A 19,462-nucleotide genomic window follows, 5' to 3' on the forward strand; every position below is an offset into this window, starting at 1 on the left:
TTATGGTCCACATGTCCTCATTCTTATCAGTTTGGGCATAGGTTGAGTGAAATTCAGTTAGAAATTTCTGTGAAGTAAGTAAATCTACAGGAAACGTATACAAATTGAGCAATACTACTAATACCTGGTTTGTGAGAAATTTCCTTCTCTTCTCTTTGACTAAGCTGTGAGAGGGTCAATTCTTTACTGATATTGTCAATGGACTGAAAGCCTATACTATGTATAGTTTTGATCTCTTGTCTCCTTTTTTCAACTTTAGTTGTTTCCATTACTTGAGAATGAACAACTCTGGATAAAGGCCTATTTGAAGAACTTGGTTTTTGGCCTTTGTCAGTGTAATTCCTTTTAGTGTCTCCTTCCTTATTCACCTTTTCCACAATATGTGTATCCGTTTGATTCATTAAAGGAGTTGGTATTCTGGGGCTACAATCCTGAGGCCTCTCGAATAGTTCCACATGACTAGTCAACTTTGAAACTTCATGTGTTGAGAGTGTTCTTGTACAAGCAAGGGAAGTATGTTCAGGACTGCCATGTGAGTGATCAAAAGAAGTTCCACATGTACATTGTTCATAATCTGAAACATGTTCAGAAACTATTATATTATCTGAATTAGAAAAATTAACAGCTTCCTGTTGTGGAAATATGGTTAGGCTGCCTGCTTTTATTAACTCATTTTCCTGTGAAAAATGGTCTTGAGAAGGTGAAAATTGTTGAAAATCCATTTCTTCTCTATTTGTTTTATTCTCTTTATAATTATCGTGGTTTTTGCAACCTGAAGAACTTATCACCTTTTTAAATGTTACAGTCTCCTCAGGAGCACAGGAATCACCATCATCATCATTATTAAAATTTTCCTTTATAAAGGATTGGGAAGAGTTTTCCCACTTATTAGGGCTCTCATCTTTTTGACCTGAGTTACTGTTTTCATGAGATTTATAAGGGCTAATGTGCTGCTGTTCTTGGTGAGTATGAGGCTGCTGATCTGTAGCAACAAGTGGTAACTCGGTTTTTTTATGTAAAGAAAGTCCTGAGAAAGAAACGGCTTCAGCTTGGTCAGTGGATTCTAATTCCAAAAATTTTATTTCTTGTCTATCTGATAAATCCAGGCTTTGGGTATGTGTCTCTTTGGGAAATGAACAAGTCTCAACATTGTTACTTAAACCATTTTTCAGGCCTGACAGAGATGGGCTAAAAGGTTTACATGACTTTTCTGGAAGGTCATCAAGGGTTTGGAGAGTATGTTGTTGACAAGTAACCAATCTGTTTATTTTTCTGGAAGAAGAGACAGCTATTGTCTTTCTTGGATCGCTTTCTTGGATTGCATCATTGATTTGAGTTCTTTTATGTCGTGTATTTCTTCTTCCTTTATCTTCAGACACATTTGTGCTGGGATCCTCAACACCATGGAGATTGTCCTTTCTGAGTTCTGTCGAGTATATTTGGTTAAGAGTTGATCGTTTATACTTGGATTTACCAAATTTCGTGTTTTGGGAATCTTTTTGGTAATGTTCATATACATCTTCTTTATTTATAAATAAACCCTCTTTGCTTCCTTTATTGACTTTTACATGTTCTGGCTTCTGTCTCTTGGAATTTTCATCACAAACAAACCCACTGTGATTTTTAGAACTGAATTTTGGTTTCTGTAGAAACAAAATACATAGTTAGCTTTAATTTTCAACTATAGTTCTACACTTAATTCATTCTGGATTGGAGATAAAGCAAACTAATATTCCATTCAATGTTATAATTTGATCTCACCACAGGACCTGCTGGGATATATACAACCTGGTTTGTATTTCAGAAAAGTAGACTAACAGAAGAAAGGCAAAAGTAATAGACTCAGTATGTGTACTAATCTTTATTTTCTCCTGTACATTTTAATTTCTTTTTGCCAGTATTTTAGCACTATCTATCTTACTAAACATAATGAAAAATTTTAATCTACCTAATTTTTATAGGCTTTTAAAACAATCAGGTAATTCCTTTACAAGGAATCTTTACAAGAATACTGTAGAAACACTCTCCTCTCCCATTTGTTATATAGATAGACCTAGAATTAAGAGAGTTTCTTCCTCTGGTATCTGTGAGAGACCACAGGTAGGGCACTGGAAGAAGGGATTTAAAAACAAAAAGACAGATATACAACCAAGTTGGCCTGCATGGAAAGATTACTGTGGGCTGCCAAGATTAAAACAGGGACAGTGCTTCCTCTCACACATCACAACACAAGCACCAGATGAAAAGTAACTGCCCACCACGTGAAGTTTGAAGGGATGGATCGACACCTTTGACTCTTATACTGTGCTCAGGCCAGAGGAAATTTGACATTGTTGATAACCCTCATGGCTCCGTAAAGAGGAGAAAGGAAATGGAAATGGCTACCAATACATTAGTGTGCCCACATATGCTTTATTTACTCAACTGCTTCCCAAACTAACAGGCCAGAACCTTCTGATTCTTATGCAATTATTCCAAAGTGTCTTAAAAGCAAAGGTGAAGTCACTGTTCCTGGTGAATGCTTCAGTAGTCTTTCTTTCCCCTCTGATGATCTATAAAATAACCAGCAGGTGTGCTCTATAAAAATGTTTATTGTTGAACAGAGATATACCTTGTGGTGGTGTTCATCCTCTAAGTCTGAAGGGTCAGTGCTATTTGTCTGCGCTGTAAGCAAAAAGAGAAAAATCAAAGAAAAGAGCCTCCAGTAGTCAGACTCTAGACTTCTAAAACCAAAACTCCTTTGCCATGAGAAAACCAAGTGGAAAAAGTGAAATTATGCAAACACTTTCTATTAAAATTGACACATATAATATTCCATAATTTATAATTTCCATATTTATTGAGAAAGCTGAAAACATTTCTCTAGGAAAAGCAAAACAGACCCAACAAAATTATGTTGGGGCTTCCCTGGTGGCGCAGTGGTTGAGAATCTGCCTGCCAATGCAGGGGACACGGGTTCGAGCCCTGGTCTGGGAAGATCCCACATGCCGCGGAGCAACTAGGCCCGTGAGCCACAACTACTGAGCCTGCGCGTCTGGAGCCTGTGCTCCACAACAAGAGAGGCCGCGACAGTGAGAGGCCCGCGCACCGCGATGAAGAGTGGCCCCCGCTCGCCACAACTAGAGAAAGCCCTTGCGCAGAAACAAAGACCCAACACAGCCAAAAATAAATAAATTTATAAAAAAAAAAAAAAAAAAAAAAAAAAAAAAATTATGTTAAAGATGGGCACTGAACTCAGTATTTTTATATTCCCCACAGTTATACTCAGATATGCAACTGTGTGCAAGGTTTTGTAAGGCAAAAAATTCTTCCATAATTAATTGTATTATCATCATTTTCTAATATGTCTGCTTAATAAAGTTGCAGGATACATAAGTAATATACAGAAATCTGTTGCTTTTCTATATACTAATAGTGAACTATCAGAAAGAGAAAGCAAGAAAAAAATCCCATTTACATTTACAATCTCATCAAAAAGAATAAAATACCTAGGAATAAACTTAACCAAAGAGGTGAAAGACCTATACTCTGAAAACTATAAAACACTGATGAAAGAAACTGAAGATGATACAAAGCCATGGGAAGATATACTGTGTTCTTGGACTGGAAGAGTACTGTTAAAATTTCCATACTACCCAAAGCAATCCCTATCAAAATAGCCACAACATTTTTCACAGAACTAGAACAAATAATCCCAAAATTTATATGGAACCACAAAAGACCCTGAACTGCCAAAGCAATTTAGAGAAAGCTGAACAGAGCTGGAGGTATCGTGCTCCCTATTTCAGACTATACAATACTACAGTAGTCAAAATAGCACAGTAATGGCACAAAAACAGACACATAGATCAATGGAACAGAATAGAGAGTCCAGAAATAAACCAACACACCTATCTTCAATTAGTCTATGACAAAGGAGGCAAAAACATACAATGGAGAAAAGAAAGTTTCTTCAACAAAGGGTGCCTTCAATAAGTGGTAAAACTGGACAGCCAAATGTAAAAGAATGAAATTAGAACATTTTCTCACACCACATACAAAAATAAACTCAAATGGATTAAAGACATAAATGTAAGACCAGAAACCATAAAACTCCTAAAAGAGAACACAGGCAGAACACTCTGACATAAATCATACTAATATTGTTTGAGATTTGTTTCCTAAGGCAAGGGAAACAAAAAATAAACAAATGGGACCTCATAAAACTGAAAAGCTTTTACACAGAATAGGAAACCATTGACAAAACAAAAAGATGACGTACTGAATGGGAGAAAATATTTGTATAAGATACGACCAATAAGGGGTTAATATCCAAAATTTATAAACAGCTCATACAACCCAATATAAAAAAAAATCCAATCAAAAAAATGGACAGAAGACCTGAAAGATATTTTTCCAAACAAGATAACACAGAAAGGGCTTCGCTGGTGGCACAGTGGTTGAGAGTCCGCCTGCCGATGCAGGAGACGCGGGTTCGTGCCCCGGTCCAGGAAGATTCCACATGCCGCGGAGCGGCTGTGCCCGTTAGCCATGGCCGCTGAGCCTGTGCGTCCGGAGCCTGTGCTCCACAACGGGAGAGGCCACAACGATGGGAGGCCCGCATACCGCAAAAAAAAAAAAAAAAAAAGTCTACAGATAACAAAGATTGTTAAGGATTTGTAGAAAAAGGAGCCCTTGTATACAGTTGGTGGGAATGAAAACTGTTAAAGCCACTATGGAAAACAGTATGGAGGTTTCTCAAAAAACTAAAAGTAGAACTACCATATGATCCAGCAATTCCACTGCTGGGTATATATCCAAAGAAAATGAAAACACTAACTCAAAAAGATACACACACCCTAATGTTCATAGCAGCACTACTATTTACAATAGCCAAGACATGGAAGCAACCTAACTGTCCATAGCAAGTGAATGGATAAAGAAGATACAGTATTATATATATACAATGGAATATTACTCAACCATAAAAAAGAATGAAATGCTGCCATTTGCAACAACATGGATACCTAGAGGGTATTATTCTTGGTGAGATAAGTCAGAGAAAGACAAATACTCTGTTATCACATATATAGAATCTAAAAAAATAAAACAAACCAATGTATATAACAAACCAATGTATAAACAGAAACAGACTCACTGATATAGAGAACAAAGTAATGGTTGCCAGTGGGGAGAGGGAAGGGGGAGGGGCAAAATAGCGTTTTGGAATTAAGAGATACAAACTACTAGGTATAAAATAAATAAGCAACAAGGATATATTGTACAGCACAGGGAATATAACCACCATTTTGTAATAACTTTAAATGGAGTATGATCTATAAAAATACTGAATCACTACATTATATACCTGAAACTAGTACAATATTATAAATCAATTATACGTCAATAAAAAAATAAACAGTTCTTATATAATCTTCTTGAAACTGCAGGTCAAGTTCTTTTGTAGTTCAACTTAGTGCAATGATGAATGACAAGGCAAAAGTACAGCCATAAGAAAATATTCTTAAGGAATGAAAGTAAACAATCCTGGCCATATTCATGGAAAATGATAAAGCCAAATGTAAGTTACATCACCCATGTTATTCAGACAACGGATTATGGGGAAAAGACCCAGAACTTTACAAAAGTTTTCTTAACTGTTTCCAATACATATCCTGGGGGAAAGTACATTTAATACTATCTTTCTTTGTTCTTTTAGAGTTCTTCCATTTGGTGCATTTGCAAACAAGTCAGTGTGCTCAACTAAAGGAATGGAGCAAGGACACCACAGGATGGATTTTCTCAAAATTTATGAGGAAAACCAATTTAATTTCTGTAATTCCAAGTTTGATTTCTATAACTCTCTACTGACATGATGAACAGATATAACAGGGCAGTTCAATTTTACCTGATATAAGATGCTTTTGATGTTTAGGAACATATCTCTCAAGGAGACGCTTCATACATGAGTCTTTAGCTTCATCCAAAGCACACTTTCCACTGTCATTTCTAAATAAAGGATCTGCTCCATTCAAAAGAAGTAACTGTGCCACCTAGAGGAAGATTTTGTGAGGGAGCCCAGACAAAAGGTGTATTATTATAAATGTGTGCCAGCATACAACTCTAAGCAACATTAAATATTTCTTTCAACAATACAGTTTGGGTTTCCTGTAACATTACTGCCCCAAACCAAAAATTGATGTAACTGCTACTGAATCATAATTTATTAATATAAATATGCCTTCTCTTACAAAAAAAAAAAAAAGGAGAGAGGAAGTAAGGAAGAGGGAGGAAAGGAGGAATGGAGCGAGGGGCAGAAATGTTTGTGGTTCAGTTGCTGATGAAATGGAGCTAGCAGATATACCAGGAATTAGGATTACATTCTGTAGTAGTAAATGTAATTTTAACAGGTTCCAGGAAATAGCTATGTCTTCTGTATAGACCTGTGTTGCTGCTGCTCCCCCTCGGTATCAGAGAGAAACAGGTAAATCTTTAATCTGTTACTGCTCCTCGAGTAACCTCCTCTATGAAGCTCTCCCTGACCTCCTCACCCACTGATCCCCTAGAGAAAAATGACCTCTTCCTACTTCTATGTACATATTTTATGTCCAATATGCTGTATATTATACTTATTTCTTATATATTTCTCTCTCCTGTACTCCAAGTTTTTTGAGGGTAGGACTCTGTTTTCTTTTAAAATTAATTTATTATTTTTGAATAGGAAATTAATAAATACGGTTCAAAATACAGAAGGCTCAGAGAAGTAGACAATGAAAAATAAGTTTCCCTCCTCAACCCTTGTCCTCTAGTCATCTAATTATTTTTTCTAAGTCAGCTCTGGTTACAGTTTCTTCTGAACTTTTCCAGAGTTAGTCTAGTCCAACAGGTATATATGTACGAATCATAACTGTGTACATACACTTTTTCTTACACAAGTGGTCATATACTATATACATTCCTGCCCACCCCACCCTGCAACAGACTTTGAAGATTGTTCCAAATCAGTATGGATTGAACTTCATCATTCTTTTTAGCAGCTGAGTAATAGTTTACTTTTGAATATACTATATGAATGTACTATAATTTACTTAACCAGTACCCTACTGATGCACGTTTAAGTTGCTTCCAAGTTTTTGCAACAGATATATGTCTTAATCATCTTTATATTCCCAGTGTCTATTTCAGTATCTGGCATAGAGTATATATTTAATAAATGTTGTTTAATAAAAAAATGAATGTTGACCAAGGAGGATGTGGGTAACAGGCTTTAAATAACATACTAAATGAAGCCTAGATTTCTCTGTTAATGTCTGGAATGAGAGAAAGGATCTGAATTTCTGAAAATTTTATGCATTAAATTAAAGATATATACATTTAATACAGATTAAAGATATATACATTTTTCCTTTTATAAGAAAGCATTCTAGGAGAGAAAAATGCCCCACGACACACAAGGAGAATATGAGCCAAATCTTTTAAAAATTATTAAGACTCAGCAACTTGATTCTGCTTTTCAAATGGCTTTACTGTGGGAGTTTAATGCTAGATAGGGGGATTGAAAGTAACAGTAGATACAATTAAATTTATAATTCATATTCCTGGAGCTTCACATTTTGTTTAGTAATACAAATAGAGAGTGTACCACTTTTTTTTCAGGAAAAGTAGTTTCATAAGTGGGTTGCCAAAGGAACTGTGTTGCTTACCTCTGAGGTTTTATGTCAAATAATAAGCCATGAAGTATGAAAGTAACTCAGGATCAACAAGCATGAGAAAGAAGATGGGAGGAAGGGAAAAGGCAAGGGCTAGAGCGTCACTTTTCTGGAAATCTGGGTTGGTGATCCCAAGGGAGTGAATACATTACTTTGGCAGTCTCTGTTTTAGACTCTGGATACTCTGCTTCACCAACTATGCACATTTACCAATTCTCTCTATAGCTTGGTATCAGGAATTCTGAAGCCTAACTAACATATCCTCTTTAAAAAACTCTCTTCTTACCAAATGGCAGTAAATCAGTTATTTCCACTACGTTTTTTACCCCTATTTTAAATCTGCGTTTAGGTTCTGTATTAGTTATCTGTTGCTACCTAACAAGTTACCCCAAAACTTAGTAGCTTAAAACAATAATAAATATTTATAATCTCATAGTTTCTGTGGGTCAGGAATTTGGGAGTGGCCACAGGTGGGTGGTTCTGCCTCAGGGTCTCTCATGAGATTACAGTCAAAATGTTGGCTGGAGATACAATCACCTAAAAGCTTGCCTGGGGACTTCCCTGGTGGTGCAGTAGTTAAGAATCCACCTGCCAAGGCAGGGGACACGGTTCGAGCCCTGGTCCGGGAATATCCCACATGCCGCGGAGCAACTAAGCCCGTGAGGCACAACTACTGAGCCTGCACGCTAGAGCCCGCGAACCACAACTACTGAGCCCACGTGCCACAACTACTGAGCCTACGTGCCTAGAGCCCATGCTCCGCAACAAGAGAAGCCACTGCAATGAGAAGCCCGTGCACCGCAACGAAGAGTAGCCCCTGCTCGCCGCAAGTAGAGAAAGCCCACATGCAACAATGAAGACCCAATGCGGCCAAATATAAATAAATAAAATAAATTTATTTTAAAAAATTTAAAAATTAAAAAATAAACAAAAGTTTGCCTGGGATTGGAGGATCTTTCTAAGATGGCTCACTCACATGGCTGTGGGCAGGAGGCCTTTGTCCACTGCCACGTGAACCTCTCCATGGAGCTGCTTGAGTGGCTGCACGAAATGACATCTGGCTTCTCCCAGCGTTGCTGAACAAGTGAGTGAGAGAACAAGGAAGAAGCCGCAACAGTTTTCAACCTAGTCTTAGAAGTCATGTACTGTGTCACTCCTGCCACACTGTGTTTGTTAGAAGCAACTCACTGAAACTCCAGCCTACCCTCCTGAGGAGAGGAATCAGGATCCACCTTTCGAAGGGAGGACTGTTAAAGAATTTGTGGACATATTTTAAGATTACCACATGTTCTTAACTGGAACAAGCAGAGCAATTTCAGTAAGTGGCTGGCCTCACAATCCCCACTTATTTAGTTCATCGAACAGTAGGCCCCATGAGGAAATACACTGCTACTTAAGGCTTGCCCGTGGCTTTTCACCTTTAATCGTATTATTGACTCTAGTGCTTTCCTCCCTCTAGAATCAGCTGACTTCTGTGTGGCTGAACCACACTGACTCCATTTTGTCAGCTCTATCTTAGGTCTGAAGTCCTACCCCTCCCCTTTCTGCATGATTAAGCTTTAGCCTACTCAACAAAGGAATGTGCCCAAGCCAGATAAATTCCCTGTCAACTTTTACCCTTGCTGACAGAAAACTGGAAGAGTGTCTTCTGTTGACACAGATGCTTAATGGTCATGAGACCCCCCAGGGGGAGGAAAAATCTCCACTTCCAGTTAGTGTGGACATGCTTCTCATTTGGTAGTCAGATTCTGTTGTTAGCTTTGGCCGCTTTAAATCTCCCTGTGCTCCTTTCAGTGGTGAGGAGCACAGCTGTGAATGCCTCTGGATTGTGTCTGCCCAATCCTGCCAGTATATAAGCTACTCACAATAAACTTCACAATTGCACTTTATGGAATTGCCTGCTTTGTTTTCCAGTCTCAAAGTTCCTTTTCAGTTTGGAGGATATTAGAAAAAGAGATACAAGTATAAAATCAAAGTTATTATGAATCTATAATATTAAGTCTGAAATGGAAATATCAGTAAGAACTCATGATTTGTTTTTCTTTCTAAAAGTATACATTTCACTGAAAATGCCTAAAAACAATGACATCCAATAGCAATGAGCACACATAGCACCCAGATTGTGGTCTCTGATAGTTTTTACATTAAAACACCATTTAGAGAAAATATGGGAAGAAACATAGATAAAGTCAGTCAAATCCAGAATTTAGGAAATTCTATAAGACAAATGACCCAGGTTCTAGAAGACACACACAAAAGAAAATATAGGAAGAACTGTTATAGATTAAAACATACTTAAGAGGGACTTCTCTGGTGGTCCAGTGGTAAAGAATCCACCTCCCAATGCAGGGGACGCAGGTTCAATCCCTAGTCAGGGAACTAAGATCCCGCATGCCGCAGGTCAACTAAGCCTGCATGCCACAACTACTAAGCTCCTGCACCTCAACTAGAGCCCACGTGCTGCAAACTACAGAGCCCACACACTCTGGAGCCTGGGCACTACAATTAGAGAAGAGAAAACTCGCATGCCACAACTAGAGAGAAGCCCGAGCACTATAACAAAGAGACCACGCGCCACAACGAAAAATCCCGCATGCCTCAATGAAGATCCAGTATGCCACAACTAAGACCCGACGCAGCCAAAAATAAATTAAATAAATAAATAATAAACCTTTAAAAAAACCACACACACTTAACAGACATAACAAACACATGAAAAGTACAGACATTGATAGATCATGATTCAAACAAAAACTTGTAATAAAAAACATTTTTAGATAATTTGGGGAAATTTAAATATGGACTAGATATTATTAAGTGGTATTTAAAATTTCAATTTTTATAAGGTAAGATGATAAAAAATGTGGGTGTGGAAAAAAATGTCCTTATCTGTTAGAGATGCAGGTACAAGTATTTATGGATAAAATGGTATGATGTCTGGGATTTTAAAAAAATACTCCCAACAACAACAGAACACCATCCATGCTCCGGCCTGTTGATGTGGTATGACTTTTTAAAGTGTAATAGAATATACAATCAAACTTTATAAGAAAGCTCACTCCAGACACAAATGGAATGCATAATCACCATGTGTGGGGGATATCTTTTCAATATCTGTGAATCCCAGCAACATTGTCAATGAACCTCCAATTCAACATCTCAAATATTTATATACCACAGGATACTTCAGGAGTTAGAGGCCTGTGTCTTTGGTCCCTTTTACTTCACTAAGGGTACAAGAGAAGGCTACATATCTGCAAAGGCCAGAAAGAAGACTGCTAGTTATAGCCTGTGAGGCAGAAGTTAATTGGAGCCAAGTTATCAGGAGGGACAAAGGAAGGACTGAGAAAGAAAAGAAAAAAAGGTATAAATCACCCACGGCTCATATTACCCAAAGGGAGAAAAGATTCTTGACCAGGATAGGTCAGCCCTGGCAAGTTGGAGAGCGGATGGACCATGGAGAGAGAGAAGAAATGCTTTGGCATGAGGTTTCTCTGCTAGAGGCCAGTTTTGAAGAGCAGATAAAAGACAGAGAGAGGGCTCACACCATCACTTGTTCTAGCATTCTTCTGGCCATTAAATTAGGTCCAAGGCAGAATTTTCTCCCCCAAGCCCTCTACAAAATGTGCAGGAATGACCACCTACCGTCAGGTGATACATTATCCAAAAAAAGCAAAACCACCTAAACCCTCCAAACTAGGAAGGGATATGTCCTATTTGTCTACGCCCATGGTTCCTGGCAGCCTTCCCCAGTTTTACCTGTGGTAGGCATTTCTTCTGGAGGAACACTGAACAGATCTTCCTGAGCCTTGTTGATTAGCCCCCTCTCCTACCCTAGAGGTTTTAAACCCAGAGGCAACTTCCAATACTTGAAATAAATAATAAGCTATTTTCACAAGTGCCTCAGACCAATGCAGTTCCTGGACCAGAAAAATGTCTAGGAAGCTCAGAACATATATGATAAAGCAAGTGTGCTGGAATTCATAATCTTAATTAATATTACCATTATTGAAGCTACTATTAACCAACTTGTATAGAATTATAGTATTTTGATACTATAACCACTGGTACCTCTGTGCTGGTGTGTACTGGCTGATCATTAAAACCTGGGAGGTTCTCATGTCTTAGTCTGACTCTGAAAGTAACACTAGACTACAAAAAGCTGTAAGCCTGCTATCAGGGCTGGACATCACTGTGTAACACTCTAAGAAGGAAATGTTCTCCTAAAGCCTATAAAGAACCATACAAAAAGAGTCTAAAGAAATTTTAAAAATACTGTGTATAACCAAAATACGCATTCTGAAGTTATTAAAAGTAACATGTAAAATGGGATCTACCACATTAGGCACAAATGATCCATCACACAGTAAAATTTTATTATGAATTCTGAGTATTGATTAGCAGAATGAACTGAAACTGGATCCCTATCTGTTTTTCTATTGCTTGGTCCCAGAGGTTTTTAATACTTGCAGAATGTAGTGTTTGCTCTGCCAACAAAAGAATCACAGTACCTTATAATGTCCATTCATCACAGCATCATGTAGGGGAGTGATCTGGTACATTCCTCTGATATTTACATCTGCTCCACCCTTTAATAGTTCACTTGCTGTCTGATAAAATCCTCCTACACTAGCTTCATGAAGTGCTGTCCAACCTGTTACACAAAAAAGAAATGGTGTTTGTTTATATTTGGCATCTTAATAATGTTTGTGCTTGCCCTTAAAATAAGAACTCTAATTCTAAGTTGTTGCTTTAAAAATATTTTGGTTATACGAGACAAGATAATCTCACCATGAAAGCAACCTGTATTATTTGTGGATTCAATAAATCTGATGGACAAATAAAATTCCTACCCCTAATTCTGTTGGTGTTAATATGGAAAAACATGAAAATAAGTAAAATATTTGAAACTATTTTTGCCCCCCTCAAATAAAAAGGCTGTAAGGGGGTCATTATTAGCTCATAGAGAATGCTGATTGCAGGCTACTTTTCTGCAGAGAAGAGGGGGAAAAGCCTTATTTGTAACTCAAGGTACTTCCATTAAAATAACCCACCCAGCCAGCAAGACTACGCAGAAGTCAGTTCAAAAGTATACAGTCGACTCATGAACAATATGGGTTTGAACTATGCAGGTTTACCTTATACACAGATTTTTTTCCAACAGTAAATACTACAGCACTACACAATCGGAGGTTAGCTGAAGGAGTAACCATGGATACGGAGGGCTGTAACTGTAACTTATTCTCAGATTTTTGACCACACAGAGGGTTAGCACCCTTAACTCCCACGTTGTTCATGGGTCAACTGTATATTTCTTTTCTCCCTATTTGCAAAAAGTTAGTTACAGTAAATTCAACAAACATACCACAAACTGCTCCAAGAAAACCAGTTATCCAAATAAATATCTTCTTCCTTTGCTAGCCAGATTTAATGGTGTAAGTCAAAGATATCTAAACTCCAAAAAATCATACGATTGATATAAGAAAACATAAAAAGTTGCAAGTTAAAGTGTGCTTCATTCTTTCCTTCCATAAACCAAGTTTCACAATCTTGGCACTAACATTTTCAGAACCATCTCCATAATCCAGTTTCTCAACCTTGGCACTGACATTTTGGGCTAAATGTTCTGGGCACTGTAGGATGTTTAGCAGTATCCCTGGTCTTAATCCATCAGATGCCAGTAGTACCCTGCTGCCCATTCCAGTTGTAAAAACTAAAAATGTTTCCAGAAACTACCAAATGTCCCCTTTGAGGGGACACTCCAGTTAAGAACGTCTATAGAAGGAATTTCTCCAATAGTATTAATTAGAAAGCCTTGAGGAAGAAATGAAGAGCACCAAAACTGGTAAATATATAGTTAATAGAATTTATTTTCTATAGATTTCCTTAAAATACACAAGGCTACTTAAAGCAAAAATTATAACTTTATGTTTTGGAGTTTATCCTGTATATACATGTAATATATGCGACAGACATAACATAAAGGATAAGGGAGGGGCTTCCCTGGTGGCACAGTGGTTAAGAATCCGCCTGCCAATGCAGGCGACATGGGTTCAAGCCCTGAGCCAGGAAGATCCCACATGTCACGGAGCAACTAAGCGCATGTGCCGCAACTACTGAGCCTGTGCTCTAGAGCCCACGAGCCACAACTACTGAGCCTGTGTGCCACAAGTACTGAAGCCCGTGTGCCTAGAGCCCACGCTCCACAACAAGAGAAGCCACTGCAATGAGAAGCCTGCACACAGCAACGAAGAGTAGCCCCCACTCACTGCAACTAGAGAAAGACCACGCACAGCAATGAAGACCCAACATAGCCAAAAATAAATAAATAAATTTATTAAAAAAAAAAAGGAAAAGGGAGATGTATTTGATGTTCTTACATTTTATATGAAGTATTACAATATTAACTCTAAGAAGACTATAAAATATTAAAAATGTATATTGTAATCCCTAGAGTAATCACTACAAAATAATGCAAAGACAAAACCAAATAGATGAAGACACAAGAAACACAAGTAAAATGGCAGTAAATCCAAATATATTAAATGAAAATCGACTAATTACCCCCAATTAGACAGGCAGAGGTTGTCAGAATGAAATTAGAACATTTTCTTACACCATATACAAAAATAAACTCAAAAAGGATTGAAGATGTAAATGTAAGATGGGAAAACTCCCAGAAGAAAACATAGGCAGAACACACTTTGACATAAATCATAGCAATATTTTTTTGGATCTGTCTCTTAAGATGAAGGAAACAAAAGCAAAAATAAATGAATGGGACCTAGTTAAACTGAAAAGCTTTTGCACAGCAAAGGAAACCATCAACAAAACAAAAAGACAATGTACTGGATGGGAGAAAACATTTGCAAATGATATGACCAATAAGAGGTTAATATCCAAAATACATAAACAGCTCATACAACTCAATATCAAAAAACAAACAGGCCAATCAAAAAATGGGCAGAAGACCTGAACAGACATTTTTCCAAAGAAGACATACAGCTGGCTAACAGGCACATGAAAAGATGCTCAAAATGAAAAATTATCAGAGAAATGAAAATCAAAACCACAATGAGATATCACCTCACAACTGTCAAAATGGCTATCATCAAAAAGTCTGCAAATAACAAAGGCTGGTGAGGAAGCAGAGAAAAGAGAACCCTTGTACACTGTTGGTGGAAATGTAAATTGGTACAGCCACTATGGAAAACTGTATGGAAGTTCCTCAAAAACCAAAAAACAGAACTACCTTATGATCCAGCAATTCTACTGCTGGGTATGTATCTGAAGAAAATGAAAACACTAATTTGAAGATACATGCACCTCAACGTTCACAGCAGCATTATTTACAAATAGTCAAGATTTGGAAGCAACTTAAGTGCCCAACAATGAAGAACAGAAAAAGAAGATGTGGTACACACACACACACACACACACACACACACACAATGGAATATTATTCAGCCATAAAAAAGAATGGAATCTGTCATTTGCAACAATGTGGATGGACCTAGAGAGTACTATGCTTAGCGAAATACAACAGAGAAAGACAAATACTATATGTTATGACATGTGTGAAATCTAAAAATTAAAAAGAAATGTATATAACAAAACAGAAACAGACTTACACATATAGAGTAAAAAGTAATGGCTACCAGTGGATAGAGGGAAGTGGGGAGGGGCAAGAAAGGGGTAGGGAATTAAGAGACACAATCTACTGAGACACAATCTACTATGTACAAAATACATAAGCAATATGGAAATATTGTACAGGACTGGGAAATATAGCCATTATTTTGTATTAACTTTAAATGGAGTATAACATATAAAAATATTGCATCACTATGTTGTATACCTGAAACTAACATAATATTGTAAATCAACTAAACTTCAATTTTTAAAAATAATAAAGAAATAAATGTTTGAGAAAGCCATGTTGGAGTTGAAAGAATAAAAAATAAAAAATATGTATACTGGCCTCTGCCCCCTGGTTCCTAACACAGAGCTCCTAAAACCCTTGTAAACAGGGGTGGCAGGATGATCTTTTGTCCTTATAGTCTTTGACCCTAGTTCCTGATACAGAATTTCCAAGACCTTTGTAATTTCCTGAATGATAGGAGAATCTGTCTCAGAGCTCCTAAAATCCCTTGGAATTTCCTGGGAGATATAAGTGTATTTTGTTCCAATGAGGCAAGTTTTGGTGGGCTCATAGATGAGGCTGGTCACCAAAAAGACCAAGTCATAATTAGAAGCTGGAACTTTCAGGTCTGCCTCTGTTCTTCAGAAAGGAGAGAGGGGCTAGAAATGGATTTAATAATCGATCATGCCTATGTGATGAAGTCTCCATAAAAATCCCCAAAGTATGGGGTTTGGAGAGCTTATCCAGGTTGGTGAACACATCTGAATGCTGAGAGGACAGCACGCCCCAATTCCATGGAGACAGAATTTCCTGTGTTTCGGACCCTTCCAGACCTCACCTTATGTACCCTTTTTATCTGGCTTTTCATCTGTATCCTTAATCATATGCTTTATTATATAATAAACTGGTAAATATAAGTTAAGTGCTTCCCTGAGTCCATGAGCTGTTCTAGGAAATGATCAAATCCAAGAAATGGGTCATGGTAACCCCCAGTTTGTAGCCAAGGTGAATGAAACCTGTGGGTAACCTGGTGATCTCCTACTTGTGATTGGCATCTGAAGTGGGGGTCAGCCTCATGGGACTGATGTCTTAATCTGTGGAGTCTACACTAACAATGTCTAGTGTCAGAATTGAATTGAATTGAAGGATACCCAGCTGGTGTGGAAGAATTGTTCAATGTGTGGAAAACCCACGTATCTGGGTGTGAATAGAGGAGAAACACATGAGTGTTTCCCTTTACAATAAGTATGTAACAAAAACAAATATGGAGAATCTAGAAATTAAGTATATGGATGTTCACTGTTCAATTCTTTCAACTTTTCTGTATGTTTGAAATTTTTCATAATTTCATAAAAATTTTCAAATAAATGTGAACTTTTGGAAGATAACTATTTAAGATCTATTTTTAAAAAAATAATATAAAAACTCTCTTTCCCCAAAGTACTGTCTCCAATAAAAAGCGTGAACTAATTGCTATTTAGGTTCTGGGACCTGTAAACCAGTGGAAATTTGCTTACTGATAATGTACACTGGTTAACTTGATTATTTGCCACAGTCTAGGTTTGGTGGGATGAAAAATGAAGTATCAGAAATCCAAAAGTTATTAACTTTGGAATGCAGATGATTATTTTCCTTCTAGGAAACTTCCTTTCCTTATTTAGGTTTTGCTTAAACTACAATAAAAATTAGTTTCCTAAAGGGGACAGAAATGGCTGCTACAGGAATGAGAAAATAACTATAACAAAAGATGTTTGTTTTCCCTGAGCTCAGAATGACTAAAAGATAAGGTAAATGTAAAGCAACTGTCTGGCTTCCAAGAAAAAGCCAGTCTCATACACTAAATTTACTTCAGAAAATTCCCAAAGAAAACAAAGTACATGTGAGCAATTAATAGTAAATGATGGGGTCTTGGGGAGGGAAGCTGAAAATGAATGCTACTTTAAGTGTGACCTAAGTAAGCAAGGAGGACCCAGTGATGAACAGTATCAGTTCCAGGGTTGAAAGAAATTCCCAGCAGCAACAAAGCCAGAGGGACATTTATTCTGCAGAGGGCTACTCTAGACCACATAAAGGGCTACATATTCCAGAAAGAAATCAAATGTAACAAAGAATTTCCCTTCTCCTAAGGCTTACTCCTTCTGTGTTGTAAAACCACTCCTTGTAAATAAAGATGGAGTACATTTTATAACAGATCTTTTATTATCTCCCAAAACTGCAGGTTGGGAGATCCTTAAACAACACAGTTTTTTCTTTTTAAAAATCTAAGTATCTTGGAGGAAATTTCTTCAAAGGTTTATAAGAGTGAAATTTCCTATGAAGACAATATAATTTAACGCATTTGTTTAAAAAGATTCAAGATCATAATAATATTAGTTATATGATCTAATGCAGCAATTGTTAACACCCACAGAAATATAAAGTGCACTCTCTTCATTACAGTCCTCAACAATTTTGCCTCTCATTTTTTATGTCTCTTGCCTTGCTGTTGGCTTAAACTTCTTGCTATTATCAATATCCTGACCTAAGCCAACCTTTCTTTTCAGTTCTAATGTGTCATAGGCTTAGGAATCAGATAGGATTCTGTGTAAAATAATGCTCAAGTCATTGATCTGAGAGGGTTTTAGCAAAGAAGCTTTATTAGATCTATTTTAGGTATTCAGAATTTATCTTCAGGCTACTTCATGGTTGTCACCCTTGGTTTTGATAGATAAAGAATTATTGAAATTGGTTTTTTAAATCAAAGATATCACAAAATGTAAATGAGGACTTATAAAATGCAAATGTTATCTATAAAAAGACCATTGGTCTGTTACTATAACGTTTTGTTAATTCCTCAAAAGGCACTTAAGCCTTTATTGGATTATCTCACAAAATAAATTTATTTAAACCTTCCTAGTAGATACTGTTTATCTTTTTGTTTTCATAGTATCTGGCACAGAGGAGGAATACGGTAAAAGCTCACTACATTGAATTATATGGAGGCCATACACCTCTTGTCAGTAGTTCTTGAACATTAATGAGAATAAAAATCATCTAGGGAACTTGATTTCCAGATTTTAACCTACAGATTTTGATTGTGATTTTGTGTGTGTGTGTGTGCTTTGGGAGGGTGAAGTAAAGGTTGCATTTTGAACAAATATTTTAAGTGACTCTTACAAAAATGGCTTATGGACAACCCTTTGCAAACACTGCCCTCTGCAATTCTGTGGGATGTGGTAGCCAGAAGTAGTAAAGGTCAGATTAAGATGCAAATTGAGAAGAAAAAATAGAAAACAAGAGAGTTCAAAAAGTCTGGAAAATATGGAAGGATAAAGAATTCATGAAGGTCACAGAAGTACCTAGGGAAGTGAGGAGAAGGTCACTGCCTGGCCAAAGACAAGCAGGGAATAGCAACTGGGGATGTTAGTGATGGCACAGAAAAAAAGGTTAATGAAAAGAAACATGTTAAGACTGATGCTTGGGAAATCGATAAAGTCCAGTTATTGGCATGCAGAACTACTCCTAAACTTAAGGAGCACATAGAGACTAAGAGAAAGAACCATATATTTCTCAAAATCAAAGGAGCAAGTGCTCTGGCTAGCAAGTAAGGATCCAAGGTTGAGAGCTGTAAGACCATAATGGATGAACTGGGTGTGAGACTTAGAATAATAGTCTTTAAAACCCTGATTATAGTATAAATCCAGGTGCTGCTAAAGTAAGTACTGGGGGTGCACTTGTAATCACCTGCTTGTCCATGGATCGTGCTGCTGATCTCTGTGTACCATAAGACTTTGTGCATTGTTTCATACCCCGAGAAAGTCTAGAAACAATAGTAAAAGTATGGACACAGTGCTGCTCAGTGTTTTAAGTACTTACGTGCCTTTAAGGAATCATTCCTCTCCAGGAGAACGTATCAGGTTCTCCCCACAGGAAGACTGTACAGAGACCTAGCCTTGCAGAAAGACTGTTCTTTCTGAGCTTCCTGCCCTACCCTCTCTACCTCATAGTCTGTTCTCTCCATTTCCCTGGCAATTGTCCTTGCTGTACATCTACCATTTTATCATCAATTTTCCCTGAAGCTCAATGTACCATAAGCTTCTTTCAGCTTTGAACCTCACTTATCTTCCATTAAAAGCTGAGTCTCATAGTAAAA

At 37.3% G+C, this 19,462-nt stretch overlaps 1 protein-coding gene across 4 annotated transcripts in view; it reads right to left on the bottom strand.

The window, feature by feature from the left end:
• The window catches only part of ANKRD31 (ankyrin repeat domain 31), a 129,833-nt gene that overhangs the window by 66,007 nt on the left and 44,364 nt on the right, over nucleotides 1–19,462 (bottom strand). For 3 of the 4 annotated variants that reach the window (XM_079918339.1, XM_079918338.1, XM_079918336.1), the window contains 4 exons: nucleotides 12,200–12,342; nucleotides 5,888–6,032; nucleotides 2,612–2,664; nucleotides 119–1,643 (listed from right to left, as the gene is read on the bottom strand). In XM_079918339.1, coding sequence (XP_079774465.1) covers nucleotides 119–1,643; nucleotides 2,612–2,664; nucleotides 5,888–6,032; nucleotides 12,200–12,342 — 1,866 coding nt within the window. The remainder of the gene's footprint in view (nucleotides 1–118; nucleotides 1,644–2,611; nucleotides 2,665–5,887; nucleotides 6,033–12,199; nucleotides 12,343–19,462) is intronic. The other variant, XM_079918337.1, reaches the window with a different exon arrangement.

The sequence above is a fragment of the Stenella coeruleoalba genome (assembly GCF_951394435.1).
Source record: "Stenella coeruleoalba genome assembly, chromosome: 3".
NCBI lineage: Eukaryota > Metazoa > Chordata > Mammalia > Artiodactyla > Delphinidae > Stenella > Stenella coeruleoalba.